The 16302-nt window shown below is 41.1% G+C and overlaps 3 protein-coding genes and 2 non-coding genes across 5 annotated transcripts; 1 reads left to right on the top strand and 4 right to left on the bottom strand.

Annotated features, from left to right (window-relative positions):
* Positions 1-2491: 2491 nt before the first annotated feature.
* On the bottom strand, positions 2492-3530 carry LOC135635697 (actin-depolymerizing factor-like). The gene is made up of 3 exons (XM_065146954.1): positions 3402-3530; positions 2980-3245; positions 2492-2876 (listed from the first exon to the last, which is right to left on the bottom strand). Exons 1-3 carry the CDS (start codon positions 3402-3404, stop codon positions 2726-2728), a joined length of 420 nt encoding a protein of 139 aa, XP_065003026.1. The 5' UTR covers positions 3405-3530; the 3' UTR covers positions 2492-2725.
* Positions 3531-4728: 1198 nt separating this feature from the next.
* On the top strand, positions 4729-13141 carry LOC135637295 (copper-transporting ATPase HMA5-like). The gene is made up of 8 exons (XM_065149935.1): positions 4729-5130; positions 7753-9129; positions 9295-9549; positions 11267-11389; positions 11585-12064; positions 12238-12698; positions 12776-12862; positions 13004-13141. The coding sequence occupies exons 1-6, from the start codon at positions 4792-4794 to the stop codon at positions 12652-12654; spliced, it is 2991 nt and encodes a 996-aa protein (XP_065006007.1). The 5' UTR covers positions 4729-4791; the 3' UTR covers positions 12655-12698; positions 12776-12862; positions 13004-13141.
* TRNAK-CUU (transfer RNA lysine (anticodon CUU)) lies at positions 7042-7114 on the bottom strand. The gene has a single exon. It is a non-coding gene; the product is annotated as a tRNA-Lys (tRNA).
* TRNAK-CUU (transfer RNA lysine (anticodon CUU)) lies at positions 7274-7346 on the bottom strand. Its single transcript has one exon. It is a non-coding gene; the product is annotated as a tRNA-Lys (tRNA).
* On the bottom strand, positions 12447-14975 carry LOC135637296 (pentatricopeptide repeat-containing protein At5g39350-like). Its single transcript, XM_065149936.1, has 2 exons — positions 12817-14975; positions 12447-12585 (listed from the first exon to the last, which is right to left on the bottom strand). Exon 1 carries the CDS (start codon positions 14829-14831, stop codon positions 12822-12824), a length of 2010 nt encoding a protein of 669 aa, XP_065006008.1. The 5' UTR covers positions 14832-14975; the 3' UTR covers positions 12447-12585; positions 12817-12821.
* Positions 14976-16302: the final 1327 nt, after the last annotated feature.

Genomic DNA, 16302 nt, shown 5'->3' with positions numbered 1-16302 from the left:
TATAATGATAATAGAGTTAATAATGAGTAAAATTTCATGTTCACGCAAATTATGTTATATTTTCTTGCTATATGAATCGTAAAACTATGGATTTTTAATAGGGTACACTAATTAAATTTGTGATGGAGAATTTGATCCAACTTACGAATTACTCCATGAAATTCACATTGAAGATTTTATTGGATTCAAGTAAAGAATTATACCTAAGCTGCTTGTATTTTAGTAAGTTTTTCTTCATTATACATCTTTTTTATATAAAGTGTTGGTGAAATAATAAGTCATTCAATGCATTTCTTATTGCATTACCATCTGGAGTTGTGTCCAAGTTAGCTTATAAAACTAAAAGGTTACTTGGAGAATTAGATGTTAGGTATACAAAATTCATGCATGCCATAATGACTGCATATTATAAGTATGCTACAAATCTACATACAAATTCAATGACAGACATGTAAGTAATAGATGAAGCAATGAAGTTCTCTGTTATTTTTCATTAATTTCAAGACTCCAAAAGTTGTTTATATGAGATAAAATGAAGAAGGTGATGAGAAATATAACCTTCTAAGATACTCTGCAGACTCTATGGCTTGGAGAAATTTTAAATATCAATATCCACACTTTGTCTCTGATTCATAATAATAATGTTTGGCTTGGATTAGTAGTTGATGTTTTCAATCCATTTAGAATAATGAGCATAACATATAGCATATGGCCGGTTGTTTCAGTCATATATAATTTGCCTCCAAGGATGTGTATAAAGCAAACTTTCTTGATTTTATCAATGCTTTTATTCCCAGACCACTGGGACTTGGAAATGATATTGATGCATATTTGATGCCCTTAATTGAATAGGTGAAAAAACCATGGGAGAATGATATTGATCCATATGATGCATTGAGCAAAGAAATCTTGATGTTTCTGCATATTTTGGGTAACTTATCTAGGTGGTACACTAAAGATAAATCAGCATGTTTTTTATTGAAACTTTAACACTTGCTCAAAATGATGGAAACATGGTGGAAAGTATTGCTATATGTATGGGGTATCATAGATTTTTGAAACAAAGTCATATATTTTGATACAATAGACACTCTCTCATTAAATACAAGAATTGAGATAAGCTCATGTTCAACCATTTGGCACAATAATTTTGGACCAACATGAGGGAAAATTTTTTATTTAAAAAATATATTTTTTAAAAAAGGAAAAAAGAAAAACAGATGTGATGTATATTGAACAAAAATATATGCTATAATGTGCTTAGAACATTGTTGAATCTTGATAGTAAAATAAAAGACAATCTAAAGACATGGCTTGATCTTCAATAATGTGATTTAAATAAAATATATTTATCACATGATTGCCTCTCAATGTCAACATGAGAAAAGGATATCTTTTGTGAAGTATTAGAGGGAATCAAAGTTCTAGATTGCTATTCTTCCAACATATTTCATTGATGAAAAATTTTAGGACTCAAGAGTTATGTTTATCGTATATTGATTATCGTACATTGATGCAAACTATTTTACCAATAATATTACGAGGTGTTTTGCCTAAAAAAAAAGTAAGATCAATCCTCATTAAATTATGTGGATTTTCAAATATTGTATTCTATGGTTCTTAATATTAATGAGCCAGAGAAACTATAATTTTGAATTACGATTACTCTATGTGATATAGAAAGAATATTTTCACTATTTTTTTTTATAATTATAGTATATTTGGTTATTCATTTGACAGAAGAGATAAAAATTGTTGGATCAGTGCATGATTATTAGATATACCCAATTGAGAGGTAAGAAAATAAATATATATTATTTATCTATTAATAATTTAATATATAATTTGATTTATACAAATATATTCAATTATATTAATAGGTATCTTTGCACATTAATTATATATCGTTATAATATAGGACCATCTCCTTTAGATTTTGTAGTATCCAAATTTCATTTTTTAAGATCTATAACCATAGAAAAATTTTAAAATTTTAATAATTAAAAAAATAAACAAATACTCAAGATATGAAAGAAATGTGAAGTCAGTTGCAAATACTTTTAGATGAAAGAGCTTCTTGAATAGATGATATAGGTAAAATTAAAAACAATTGTCATGAGTTCTTATTTATGCATCTAATAAATAATATTCACTCTTTGTATGCGTCCAACTTTGATAGAAGTTCTAGGAAGCGTATCTTTTGTAATTTTTTTGAAATTTTGCTAGCCAAAACTTGGAAAAGAAATGTTATTTGTTTGTATTTGTATGAAATTGGATGTACTTGAATTCTGATGCTATGGTTTTTTTATAATTTGATATGGTTAATGGAAGAATATTATCTTTGTTTGTGTGTGTGTGTGTTGTTGCACAAAAAATTACAAGTGTCTGCATGCTGATGAAAAAGCTTGCTAATTCATATATAACAGAAAATTTGTGTTTCATGGATGATGATGATGATGCCTGATGAATCATTTTCTTGTAGGCAGGTGATAGGAAAGAATAGATGTAATAAGAAATGCAAGAACACCACAAGCGACTTCAAAGATGTTGAAGCACACACATTAGAGTTGCATACAAAGAAAGGCTTTAGACGCACTCGATGGATTTGTGATCCTCATTTTTTGAAAGCAATCATTGACAGGGTTGAAGAAACCTAATTTCATCATCATCAGCATCGGCTACTGCACAACTCAGTACCGGATGAAGGTCCCGAGTGGAGAATGGGTTATAAAGCTCGCCCTTTCACGATATCAATGCTCATCTCACTAGGTTCCGTGGCCTGCAACTCCACTTGTATGCCATCAAGCTCCCTCTTGAATCTGTCCTTGGAACTGGCATACAGCATCTTGCTCCTCACCTTTGATGCATCAGGAGCCCTGCATGCAAGCGAAGAAAAGTATACAGCTCCCGAGTCAGCAACCTGCAGGCAGATCCATGGAGCGCGGTCGTTGGTGATCCTTGTTCTGTGCACTTCCTTACCAAGAAATGAAGAAGATCTTGCTCTTCTGGCAGTTCTCGTCGGTGACGAAGTCGAAATCGAAGACGGCATAGCGGCACTCGTTGGGTGGCAGGGATGCGGTGAGATCGTCGTAGCTATCGTCGGGCTGGCCGAGCTTCTCCACCGTCACCTGCTGCAGCTTCTCGTTGATCTTGAAGACGATGAAGCGGAAGTTCCTCTTGGCCTTCAGCTCCAGGAACTTGAGCTTGCACTCATCATGCACCGCCATTCCCGACGCCGAGTTCGCCTTGCCAAAGCACAATGCATATCATTAACCATCATCCCATAGAATGAAGAGACATCTCTGAACGTGCACTAGCTGTTTATGATGGAAAGTTCGACCCATGCATGGAGTAGTCGCGAGAGAGAGAGAGAGAGAGAGAGAGAGAGAGAGACTGCTTACCATGCTTTCTTCGCGGTGAATGGGAAAAGAAAGGAGAAGGGGTGACGGGGGAAGGGAGGAAGCAGGGATGCATAGGGAGAGGAGGACTTAATGATGTTTGTGCGTGCGGGAGGAAAAGGTGGGAAGGAGAGATTGGACGGAGGGGAACGAAGGTGAGGCAGCAGCTCAAGGAGCGTCCACAAAGGGCCTACATTTTGACCTGGTCAACCATCCATTATTAGGAGAAGCCATATGCTATTTGGGCTATTCTCCTTCACCAACTCAGCTTTTCAAATTTATTTCATCTAAGATTTATTAATTAATATCCCAATTAAGTTATAAAGCTAAATTTATGGTGTGATGCACAAAAATTATCATGATAAGAATTTTGGATAAATACAATATTAAATTTAAACATTTCATGGTGCAATAAATTGAATTCTTATTAGAAGAACCAATTACTTTTGTTTTTGTTTTTATGAAATTAAGCGATGCATACTTGACTAATTAATGACTTGACTTAATTGATAGTAATATATAGCTCCTATTCCTTGGTGATAAAAATTGCTAGATAAAGGTAATTTCTTTTACGCAAAACAAATGCAAACTTAATGTTTCATATGAATTTCATTATCTTCCATATTAATCGATTAATATTTATATTATATTATATTCATTATCTTGTGATAAAACTTAGTTGATTAGTTCTAAGACTTAGATCTAATCCACCACAGTTTGGCTAGAATTTTGTGATGACTCAGCCCTGATACAAGAACTAAGATTTGTCATAGTCTAAATCAGGTCCAAATCAAACATGTCTGGATCATGTTCCAATTATATAACCTTTATGACGACCTGCATTATTGCAACAATTATTGTTCAAGCCTCATTGTGCTTTCAGGGGCCAACCCAGACAATTATTGTTCAAGCCTCATTGCAACAACAATTATATATATATATATATATATATATATATATATATATATATATATAATGCAAATGGCCAAATTAATGAACCCTGACAACTTTCAGGGGTGACTCGGTTCCCCTTCACAGTGTTCGGTTCACCACGCAAAGGCCCATTTCATGCCATCGCATCTCATTTAATTCTATAGCATGATGAATGATGGATGTTGGATGATGATGATGACGCCATCGTTAGGCGTGTTGGGCTTATGTGCGCGTCCACTCAACTTCCACGGAAAGACGTAACGGAAAGCCGAGAAGCCCTTTAAGTTGAGGTCGACGTTTGCTCTAAGCCCATCTGACAGCTTTGAGATTCACATAGTCGGCCACGTACGGCCGCGATCCGTCGAGTCGAGTACTCTCTTCTATAAATGAGTAACGGCTTTAAAAGGAGACGAGCTTCAACAGCGCGAAGTTGGGGCGGGAAAGGAGGAGGAGAATAGTGATGAGTAAAGGAGTGCTGATGTCGTGTCTTGGCGGCGGCGAGGGCTTTGCCTCACGGAGCCTCTCGCCGAGGCCGCACTACCCTTCGATGCCCAGGTATCCCAAGCGGAAGCCGACGGCGGCCGGGGAGGAGGAGAGAGGTGAGGAGGATCTGGAGGCGACGTCGAAATCGGTGGCCGAAGAGAAGCGGGTGGCGCTGTTTTCAGTCGTTGGGATGACGTGCGCCGCGTGTGCTGGGTCGGTGGAGAAGGCGATCAAGCGGCTGCCTGGGATCCACGACGCCGCCGTCGATGTGCTGAACGATCGAGCCCAAGTCATCTTCTATCCCCCTTTCGTTTCGGTGAGCAATCTGTTTCTCCTACTATTTCCCCTTTTTTTCTCTTGATATTTCTTTGATGATAAGGGCTTGAGGAAGGGTTATTTGATTCGTCATGCTATATGAGATCAGCCGGTTGTGATCGTTGTTTCATTGCTTTTTCCTGTGAATTTGCATTTCATTTGTTATTAATTCCTCGGGTAATTGCTGGATGTTTAAGTTAGGTGTTGCCATTGATGGATTCTTAGCTCGAATCATAGGGTTGTTTCTGAACCAGACTTATATTGTGATCGTGATGTACCCAAGCACAAATAACGTTTGGTGCCAAACCACATACATGACCTAAAAGTTACAAACTGGGTCAATCCGACTCCACAATGACAGATTCTCTGTTTCAGTTGTTTAGCCCTCATATCTCTTTTGTGTAAATGAGTCATATGAAGGAGCTTTAAGGCCTTGATGCATCACCAATTGAATAATTGGCAAGTTTGTGTTATGTATAGAAGAGGATCGGTTTTGTTCATTTGATGCGCATGTTATAGATGATATAAAAATAGCTCGGTATTTTAGATGAGAGTATCTGGAATTTACAGATTGGAAAAACATGAGATAGGGAAAGAACCAACCAGTCAGTAGGCTCTCCAAGTTGTTCATTTGAAGTTGAAGAAGGTATTTTACAATCCTCTTTATAATTTGAAATCCTGTTTGGAGGCTTACAGGAATGCAAGTTTAGTTAAAAGCAAAATAGGTCAGCAGTAAACTTCAAAAGGAATGGGAGTTTATAGGTCAAGGCTGAGAACTGGAAGCTAAAATCCATCATAGAAAGGGATGAATAGTGGCTCATTTATTTAGCTTGAGAGTAAACTGAGTTTTGAGGTGTAAATAGTTGTTACTTGTAGTTGGAGCATGAAAGCCAATGGAACTTTTTGGATGGTTGCATTCGAAGGATAAGGTTCCGGTGAGGGCCAGATGGTTACTTCTGATTACATATATTAAGCTTACCACAGTGCACATCTCTTGGTTACAATAGGAAAAAAAGGTATCGTGTGTTAAGGACTGTGATAAAAGGTCCTGAATTGTGAGATACAATTCTCTGAGGCTTGTTTATGCTAATCTTTTAGCTCTGCATAGAAAACAAAAACTGATGAAAATATTGAATTCTTGGATTGAGGATTGGATAAGAATGGTTGAACTCACAGTCTGAATAAGTTTAGAAGATCATGGAAATCTAAGCTAATGTTAGATTGATAATGTAAGGGAATGATTGTGAATTTATATATGATTGGACCTACTCCTATGCATATATGAATTTATTTTGAAATAAAGGTTAAATATTTTTCTGGTATAAATTTATACAGATGGTTACTTCTGATTACATATATTAAGCTTACCACAGTGCACATCTCTTGGTTACAATAGGAAAAAAAGGTATCGTGTGTTAAGGACTGTGATAAAAGGTCCTGAATTGTGAGATACAATTCTCTGAGGCTTGTTTATGCTAATCTTTTAGCTCTGCATAGAAAACAAAAACTGATGAAAATATTGAATTCTTGGATTGAGGATTGGATAAGAATGGTTGAACTCACAGTCTGAATAAGTTTAGAAGATCATGGAAATCTAAGCTAATGTTAGATTGATAATGTAAGGGAATGATTGTGAATTTATATATGATTGGACCTACTCCTATGCATATATGAATTTATTTTGAAATAAAGGTTAAATATTTTTCTGGTATAAATTTATACAGCTTGTAGGCATGAAAGCAACACCCCATAATTGAGTTCAGCTGGTGGTTTGTGGAGTCATCAAATAATGATATGTTTGATGACCAACTCTTTTGGTAGCTCGAATTGTAACTCAACAATCAATAGGATTCCTAATTGTCTGTCATATTGCTCTTTAGGTTTAATGGCCTCATCGCCTAAAAAATAATTTCGCCCACCGTGGGGCTCGAACCCACGACCACAAGGTTAAGAGCCTTGCGCTCTACCGACTGAGCTAGACGGGCTTGAGTTCAGCTGGTGGTTTGTGAAGTCATCAAATAATGATATGTTTAATGACCAACTCTTTTGGTTGCTCGAATTGTAACTCAACAATCAATAGGATTCCTAATTGTCTGTCATGTTGCTCTTTAGGTTTAATGGCCTCATCGCCTAAAAAATAACTTCGCCCACCGTGGGGCTCGAACCCACGACCACAAGGTTAAGAGCCTTGCGCTCTACCAACTGAGCTAGACGGGCTTATATCTTTTTTTCATTGATAACTTATTTCTAGGCTTGACACTACTCTGTATGAGTTTCCTGGCACTACTTATTCCATCGATATCACTGAATTAAAAGTCTTCTCTGTTCATATTAAAAACTACGTAAGGGCCAAGGAGAAGTTAACATTATAGTTGACATAGCATAGTTGTTGGAAAATCAACTTCAGTTGAACTTTTTTTGTTTCTTTAAATAACTCTATTGACAAGATAACACCATTGACAGATAAATAGCAGCACATATTAGATGATTTTAATTCAACCGTCACATGCCTCATATAGACAGTTTAATAAATAACATGTGCAGTGCTAGTGAAGCCTTGTCTTCTTCCATACCGATTGCAAGCTCAATTTTCCTTACTGGCATGGGTGCGCTCATACTGCAGGAGTACACAATCAGGGAAACGATAGAAGATGTTGGTTTTGCGGCTGCACTGATTAAAGTCGAGATGAAAGAAAAATCAGCTCTTACGCACGGACTGCACATAAAAGGAACGACTTCTTCCTCAAGTAACATTGAATATGTTTTGCAAGCTATTCCTAGTGTACAGAAAACTTCAGTGGCCTTGGCAACCAAAGAAGCAGAAGTTTTCCATGATCCTAGGTTTGTGAGTGCCGACCAACTCAATAAGGAAGTTGAAGATACTGGTTGCGGATCTATATTTGTTACCACAGGGGAAGATATGAACAGAATAGAACTCAAAGTTGATGGGACATTCTCTATTTCTTTGGTCACGAGTTCTCTTCAATCACTTCCCGGAGTAGATGCTATAGACATTGATCCTGCGCTTCATAAAATTACCATATCTTACAAGCCAGATCAGACAGGTCCACGGAATTTCATTGAAATGATCGAATCAATTGGGTCTGGACATTTGAAGGCATCAATATATCCACAAGTTAGGAGAAAGGAACTTCACAGGTATGACGAGATAAAGCAGTATTATCGATCCTTTCTTTGGAGTTTAGTTTTCACCATCCCGGTGTTTCTCACGTCAATGGTGTTCACGTACATCCCTGTTTTTAAACAAGTTCTGGATGAGAGATTAGTGAACAAGTTGAGCATTGGAGAGCTTTTGAGATGGATTTTATCCACTCCTGTTCAATTTATAATTGGTCGAAGATTTTACGTCGGTTCATATAAAGCATTGCGACATGGATCTGCTAATATGGATGTGTTGATTGCTCTCGGAACCAATGCAGCGTACTTCTATTCACTGTACTCAGTGCTGAGAGCCGCAACTTCAGCAACCTTTATGGCAACTGATTTTTTTGAGACTAGTTCCATGCTTATTTCATTTATCCTTCTGGGAAAGTATCTCGAAATTTTGGCTAAAGGGAAGACATCAATGGCCATTGCTAAGCTCATGGACTTGACACCTGAAAACGCAATATTACTGAGCTATGACAATGAAGGAAATGTGGTAAATGAAAGAGAGATAGATAGCCGATTAATTCAAAAAGATGATGTTATTAAAGTGATGCCTGGTGGGAAGGTAGCTTCAGATGGATTTGTTTTATGGGGTCAGAGCCATGTCAATGAAAGCATGATAACTGGGGAATCAAAGCCTGTTGCAAAGAGGAAGGGGGATGCTGTCATAGGTGGTACCGTCAATGAAAATGGTGTATTGCATGTCCGTGCCACCCATGTTGGATCAGAAAGTGCACTTTCACAAATTGTTCGTCTTATCGAATCAGCTCAAATGGCTAAAGCGCCCGTTCAGAAGTTTGCTGATCGCATCTCTAAATATTTCGTTCCTCTGGCAAGTTATTATGCATTTTCTTCTTCTATTCTTTTACCATTAGTTGAATATTCTAGTAATTAACTTGCTTTTAATAATCCTTATGATTTTTGTTCAGAAGGTACATGTTGTTTCTAATGAAATGACTAATTATACCATCTATCATAACCTGTTTTGCATCTGCAGGTTATTGTTCTTGCAACATTCACTTGGCTCATATGGTTCTTAGCGGGAAAGTTCAACTCCTACCCAAAATCCTGGATACCATCTTCGATGGATAGCTTTCAACTGGCTCTTCAATTTGGAATATCTGTGATGGTGATAGCATGTCCATGCGCTCTTGGCCTTGCGACTCCCACTGCCGTCATGGTTGGAACAGGGGTAGGTGCATCTCAGGGTGTGCTGATCAAAGGGGGACAAGCGCTCGAAAGTGCGCACAAGGTACGTCATATAATCCATTCTCTTCCCGTGTTTGTGACTATACCTGCCAATCACGAATGTTTATATAGCATCTGTAGATATTCAATGCAACTGGTGATTGGTTTCTGACATTTCGTGGTAGAACATCTATGGCATAACGAGAACAAATGAATGTGTGTCCTTGCCTCATCCTATCAAAGTGATCGATATACTGCTTCCACTAGAGAACCGTCGTAGCTTCACAGCATATCTCTGTTGTTCCATTGACTTGCTTGTGTAGTGGAGCTAGCTTTCAACCCCAATTACATGTTGCAACATGAACTTTCATGGATCTGGGAATTCCATGAAACTTGGATAGAAGCTTTTGTGAGGTTTTTGCCCTCACAAAAACTTCACAGCATATCTTTGTGTTCACAACATGTTGCAACATGAGCATCTCTAGTAACTGAATAGAAGCTTGGAGAGTAATCTTCCATCGCACTGCAACTACTCTTCTGTGAGGTTTTTGCCCTTTCCTTTCCTTTGGTTCTTTTGTCTCTTTGGAATCTATCATTACCCTGCGATCACCTCTCTGAGTATGCTATTGCATTTTTTTTGTACCCACGTTTCCTTTTTAAGTCTCTCTTAGCTTTATTATTGCGTCTCTTCGTCGCACTGAAACACGAATTATGGTCTGCGTCGTAAAGAACCCAATACAAGGTGTACAAATTTTAGGGGCATCTAAAAGACTAACTACGGTGGTTGTTGTGATGGTTATGTATTTGGATTGCGGTGATTGATAATGTAGCTTCGCAATAGGTATACGATTGAAATGAGTAGAATAAGCTTCTTGGTTTCTGTTGGAAGAGAAAAGAGAGGAGAAAAATACTTTCTTGATTCTATTTTTGGGTACATCATAACCCAAATCTAATCAATCTCATAAACTTAGAAATCAAGCATATCAAATCCCTCTTATTTGATAAAGATCAAAAGCAAATATATGATGATTATTATATCGAGGGATATGGGATCCCTTTTATATAGTAACTAACTTTAATATGTCCATGCAAATTTAAGATGATTTCATACAAACTAATTTAATATTAGAAATTTAAGTCGATTAGGTAGGACGTCCACTATATTCAATGATGAAGATAGAGAGGGATGTGCTTTCACTTTTTGGGTGTACAAACCATGGCAGTAAATAAAAGCACATTGCATAAGGAATACGGTACAAGGCAGATCATCGATGGAGAGAGGAAGATCGATCATCAAGTCAAGATAAGAAAAATCATAGGCCCAAGTAGAAAACCTTCAACGATGACACGGTGAAAGAGAGATTTGATTTGCAACGATGGATGGATCAGAGATCTATAACTAAGAAAATAGTGTGATCAGATCCTTAAGGTAGAAATTTCAATTACGATGAGAAAGAAAGTCATGCGAAAAAGAAGGACAAATATACATATATTATAACCTTTTCACTCACTCCGTTTGGAGCTGAGCTTTCTGGAACCTTATTTTCTGTGAACATTTTAGCTACTTTCAGTAGTTCATCCTCATGAGTAAATTGTTAGAAGCATCTGGCATCTGGCATCTGCAAGAATTTTCATTTTAAGGATTTTTTGCAGCAAAATCTAAGCTTATCTGCTGTTTCTAGAAATAATCATGTCATACATTTGATGATATCGCCACTACAGTTTTTCGAGTTTGTGAATTTTTTTGAAGTATTATTATATATAACAAAATCTATTTGTAGGTGAACTGTGTTGTGTTTGACAAGACGGGCACACTTACTACCGGAAAACCTGTTGTTGTCAGCACACGGCTACTGAAGAACATGGTGCTCCGTGACTTCTACGAGTACGTGGCAGCTGCTGAGGTAAAACCTCGTCCTCTATATGTTAAAGGTAATGCTAGCATAAACTTTAGTGGATCATATGCAGCATTTTGGTAAGAGTGTTTTTTAGTGGAAGCCATTTAAGCGATGTCTCTCAGTAGATTTCCTTTATGTCAATCCATATTTAGTGACAAAACTTTGGTCGACATCTTAAAAGAGTCTGCCAACCCTCGACAGGTTAACAGTGAGCACCCCTTGGCAAAGGCCATAGTTCAATATGCCAACAAGTTCGGCAGAGACGAAGGGAACCACGTTTGGCCTGAAGCACAAGACTTCACTGCAATCACAGGCCATGGTGTCAAAGCCTCGGTTGGGAACAAACAAGTCATTGTCGGGAACAAGAACTTGATGGTGGAATCAGGCATCGACATCCCTGCCGAAGCCTCTGAGATCCTTGCAGAAACTGAGAGAATGGCACAAACAGGAATAATCGCCTCCATCGATCGTGAAATCACTGGTATAATCGCAATATCCGATCCACTGAAACCTGGTGCTCGAGAGGTTATCTCCCTTCTGAGCTCCATGAAGGTGAAAAGCATCATGGTAACAGGAGACAACTGGGGCACCGCAAATGCGATCGCAAAAGAGGTCGGAATAGACACTGTTATGGCAGAAGCAAAGCCAGATCAAAAGGCCGAGAAAGTAAAGGAACTTCAGGTACTTACCACCATATAAGTGCACACTATTCTTTCTATAACGATCACAGAGTTGTATGTATGTATGCATGTAGATTCCTACACCGTCATTCAGGTTTCTCACCTATTTGGAAGAAGGTTGTTCATCTTTCATAGATCTGCATTCATAAAATATTTGATTTTTTTCATGTGCAGATGTCTGGTTTTACAGTGGCAATGATTGGGGATGGAATTAATGACTCACCAGCACTTGTGTCTGCTGACGTGGGGATGGCCATAGGTGCTGGCACCGACATCGCAATCGAAGCCGCTGACATTGTTCTTATGAAGAGCAACCTGGAGGATGTAATAACTGCCATTGATCTCTCCCGGAAAACCTTCTTTCGGATCAGTACGAACTACGTGTGGGCACTCGGTTATAACATCGTCGGCATACCGATCGCTGCCGGAGTTCTTTTCCCGTTCACTGGATTTCGGCTGCCGCCATGGGTTGCTGGTGCTGCGATGGCAGCTTCTTCGGTCAGCGTCGTCTGTTGCTCTCTCCTGTTGAGGAATTATAGAAGGCCCACAAAGTTGGACACACTTGTAATGAGCAAAGTAGTGGTCGATTGAAACATGCTCAAGTGATTTTAGTTTCCAGATAAGTTCACCATAATGTAATTAGAATTCTTCATTCAAGTATTTGTCTGTGTGCAAATCATCATTAGTGATCAAAAATTAACTTCGCCTTCAGGTACGGTGAACAGAGCAGCACAGGAGGAGGAGCGGAACTACCTACGCTACGCTTGTACTTTCCTCGCCTCAACTAAGCTGCGTCCAGGTGCTTTCCTTAGCCCTCTTCTAACCATCATGCTTCTTACACTCTCCACGTCTTCCCACCTCCCAACTGCAGCGTAAATGTTGCCCAGCAGCACATAGTTCCCTGTGTTCTCCGGCTCAATCTCAAACAACCGCTTCGCAGCTAATTCCCCCAACTCCACGTTCTCATGGATACCACAAGCTCCGAGGAGAGCGCCCCACACGGCATGGTTGGGCTCAAACGGCATCCCGGCGATCAACTCGTATGCTTCCCGCAGCCGCCCTGCTCGGCCTAGAAGATCGACGACACAAGCGTAGTGATCCGCGTTCGGTTTCACGCCATGGGCGTTCGACATTTTATCGAACAGCTGCAACCCCTCGTCCACCAACCCGGCATGGCTGCAAGAGTAAAACATGGAAGTAAATGTAACCTCGCTAGGTGCCACCCCCGACTTCACCATCCGGTCGAAGAGCCAAATGGCGGTCTTGGCGTGGCCGTGCATCCCGTAGCCGGCGATGATCGCGCTCCAAGACACCAAGTCCTTCACCTGTAGCCCACCGAAGAGTTGCCAAGCCACGTCCAGTTTGCCAGCCTTTCCATATACGTCGATCAAGCCGGTCATGACCTCCGCACTTGCTGTGAAACCCATTCCGATCAAGCAACCATGCAGGTTGTCCGCTTGTTTCAAGTCTGCTGACTCTGCGTAAGCCGGAAGGAGGCTCAAAACCGTAGCAAAATCCGGGCGGACTGCTTCTGCCAGCATTTGCCTGTAGTACTTGATAGCATCCTCTGCTTGACGATTCCTCGAACACCCTGAAATAACCGCATTCCACGTAGCCGTCCTTCTCGAACCACTCGAGAAGACCCTCAAGTACAAGCCCGTGCCGCTGCATTTTGCGTACATGTCGATGAGAGTGGTCTCCACGATGATATCCGATTCGAGGTGGAGCCTAATGCATGACCCGTGGACGCACTTGCCATGGGCGAGCGACGGCAAAGCGGAGCAAGCAGAGAGCAAAGAGACCATCGTCACCGGGTTGGGTCTCACCCCCACCGACTGCATCTGACGAGAAAGAGCAAGAGCCTCGCTTTCGCGTCCGTGCAAGGCATACGCCCCTATCATCGCGGTCCACGCGACGACATCCCTCTCGCACTGTCCGCCGTCGAACACCTTTCTCGCCTCCTCCAAGCACCCACACTTTGCATACATGTCGATTAACGAATTCCGAACCCTAGAGTCCGCATCGAACCGTCCCTCGTCCACCAATTTTTGGACGAACCTCCCTCTCCGCAGATCCTTCAGATGAGCACAAGCGGGCAGCACAGACACTACGGTAGCCTCGTCGATCCCCACGCCAGCATCCATCATGCGGTCGAACACCGCCAATGCCTCCCGGGCAAACCCATTACGGCAGCATCCTGCGATCACCGTATTCCAAGAGACGATGCTCCGAGCGGTCATCAGATCGAACACCTTCGTCGCGGCGTTCGTGTCCCCGCAACTCATGTACATGGCGATAAGACAGTTCTGCACGTACTCGTCCGCGCCGAACCCGGAAGCCAGAGACTTACCGTGCACCTGCGCACCCAACCGGCCCAGCGAGAGGTCGGCGCAGGCCTTGAGCGCGAAGGGGTACGTGAGGTAATCGGGGGAAAGGCCGGAGAAGACCATGCGGGCGAAGAGGCGGAGGGCGTCGAGGGGGAGGCCGGACTGGGCGTGGCCGCGGATGAGGGCGTTCCAGAGGAAAGGAGTCCGGCGGGAGATTCGGTCGAACAGTTGGCGCGCGCGGGAGGGTTGGCCGGAGAGAGAGTACAGAACGACGAGCTTGGAGAGGAGGAGGCCACGGCGAGGCGCGGAGGAGAGGACGCCGGAGGAGATGAGGAAAGCGTGGAGCTGGGCGCCCAGGCGGGAGGATCTGGAGCGGATGAGGGATTGGAGGAGGGGGAGGCATTGGTTTGTCGATGGGTGTTTGAAGAATGACCCATACATCCAAATCGCTCTCTCTTCTTCTATTACAAGGCGCTTTGTTTGCGGTATATCTTTACGATTACCAAAGGCCGAAAAGCCAAACAGGTGCAACCCAAAGGTGCACACAAGACTTCTCAGGTGTGTCAAAGATGGCAGTGGAAACGAGTCCTCTCTTCTAACCGCATCACAGTTTTGTAGGTATTATTTGGTCACACCACACCACACCTCCTTTTCTTAACAATATGCTCTTAATTATGTGTCAAATAAGTGTTTTAGTATGATTCCTTTTAATCATAAACTAATACATGTAATAATGAAGGATGAAGATGGGATTTGAATCTATAATCTTAATTTTCAAAGGGGTAGGTTTATTATTTAAAATTTTTAATATTTTTAATAATAAATAAATATTTAAAAAAATTAAAAAAATATGATAATAAATAATAATCTTCTTAATGATTATTAAAAATATTTATTTCCTATTTTTGGGAAGGACAACGGATAGGAACGCCGAGAGAACGAGTGATATCGTCCCGTACCCATCAACTGTTCGACGAAAAGTGTGATCGAACACGACCACTCCTGACACGGTCCGGTTAGATCTCTTGATTGCTACCCGCAGGCACCGCAAGGGGACCGCATCCCGTTCGTCTTAAGATGCATTATTAAGCTTCTTTCTCTACCGACTAAAGAGACCAAGCAGGCAAAGCATCGAACACCTTGTCGATCGCGACAAACATGCCACTCGGCGGAACTCGAATGGCCAAAACAAAGCCCACGCCTCGCTCCGCGCGCCTCGTCGCGTTGTTCACTGCACCACCCTCCACTTCCGAGTAGTAGGCAGCAGAACACCTCGCGAAGCCACAGCTCGTCGTCTTATCGTTCTATATTAGCCACCACAAGATGCATGGCTCGACGTGTCGTCTTCTCCGACTAACTCCACCAAACCACAGCCTTCGACGTCCGGACGTGTCGTCGCCTCCGCCTCGTGTGATCTGTCGACCTTGACGTATGAAGGTAGATCATCTTCTTTTAAGAGTACATCAAATGTACATAAAGAGTTCCGAAGACATGCTGTGGCTCTCTCAGAAATAATAATAATAATTCACATTCTTTGATCATAATAATAATTCACATAACGTGACTCTCTCATTTCATATACTGATTGTTAGTGAATAGTTACATCATGGTCGATGTGTCAACATGGTTCGATCCGATCCCAGATGTGCAAGGTCGCCCGCGTGGATGCTCGGGTGGTGAGGGTGAGCGTCGGATCGAGTTCAAGCCTCGTTCCTCAAGTGCAGTCTTCTCTCTTAACAAGTGGCATACTTCTCCGTCGCCGAGCTCCTGCACACAGGTTGAGATCAGGAGGGGGATTTCATGACCCGACTCCTCCGAAGCTTAAGTCAGCTTTTGGTGGAATGAGATAGAGTTGAGTATTCGAAGTGCCTGCTTCTCCTGATTAAGGAGGATTAGCTTTTATACCTACGGG

The sequence above is a fragment of the Musa acuminata genome, chromosome BXJ3-4, assembly GCF_036884655.1.
Source record: "Musa acuminata AAA Group cultivar baxijiao chromosome BXJ3-4, Cavendish_Baxijiao_AAA, whole genome shotgun sequence".
In the NCBI taxonomy this organism is placed as follows: domain Eukaryota; kingdom Viridiplantae; phylum Streptophyta; class Magnoliopsida; order Zingiberales; family Musaceae; genus Musa; species Musa acuminata.
This window is presented reverse-complemented; position numbering and strand designations above follow the sequence as displayed.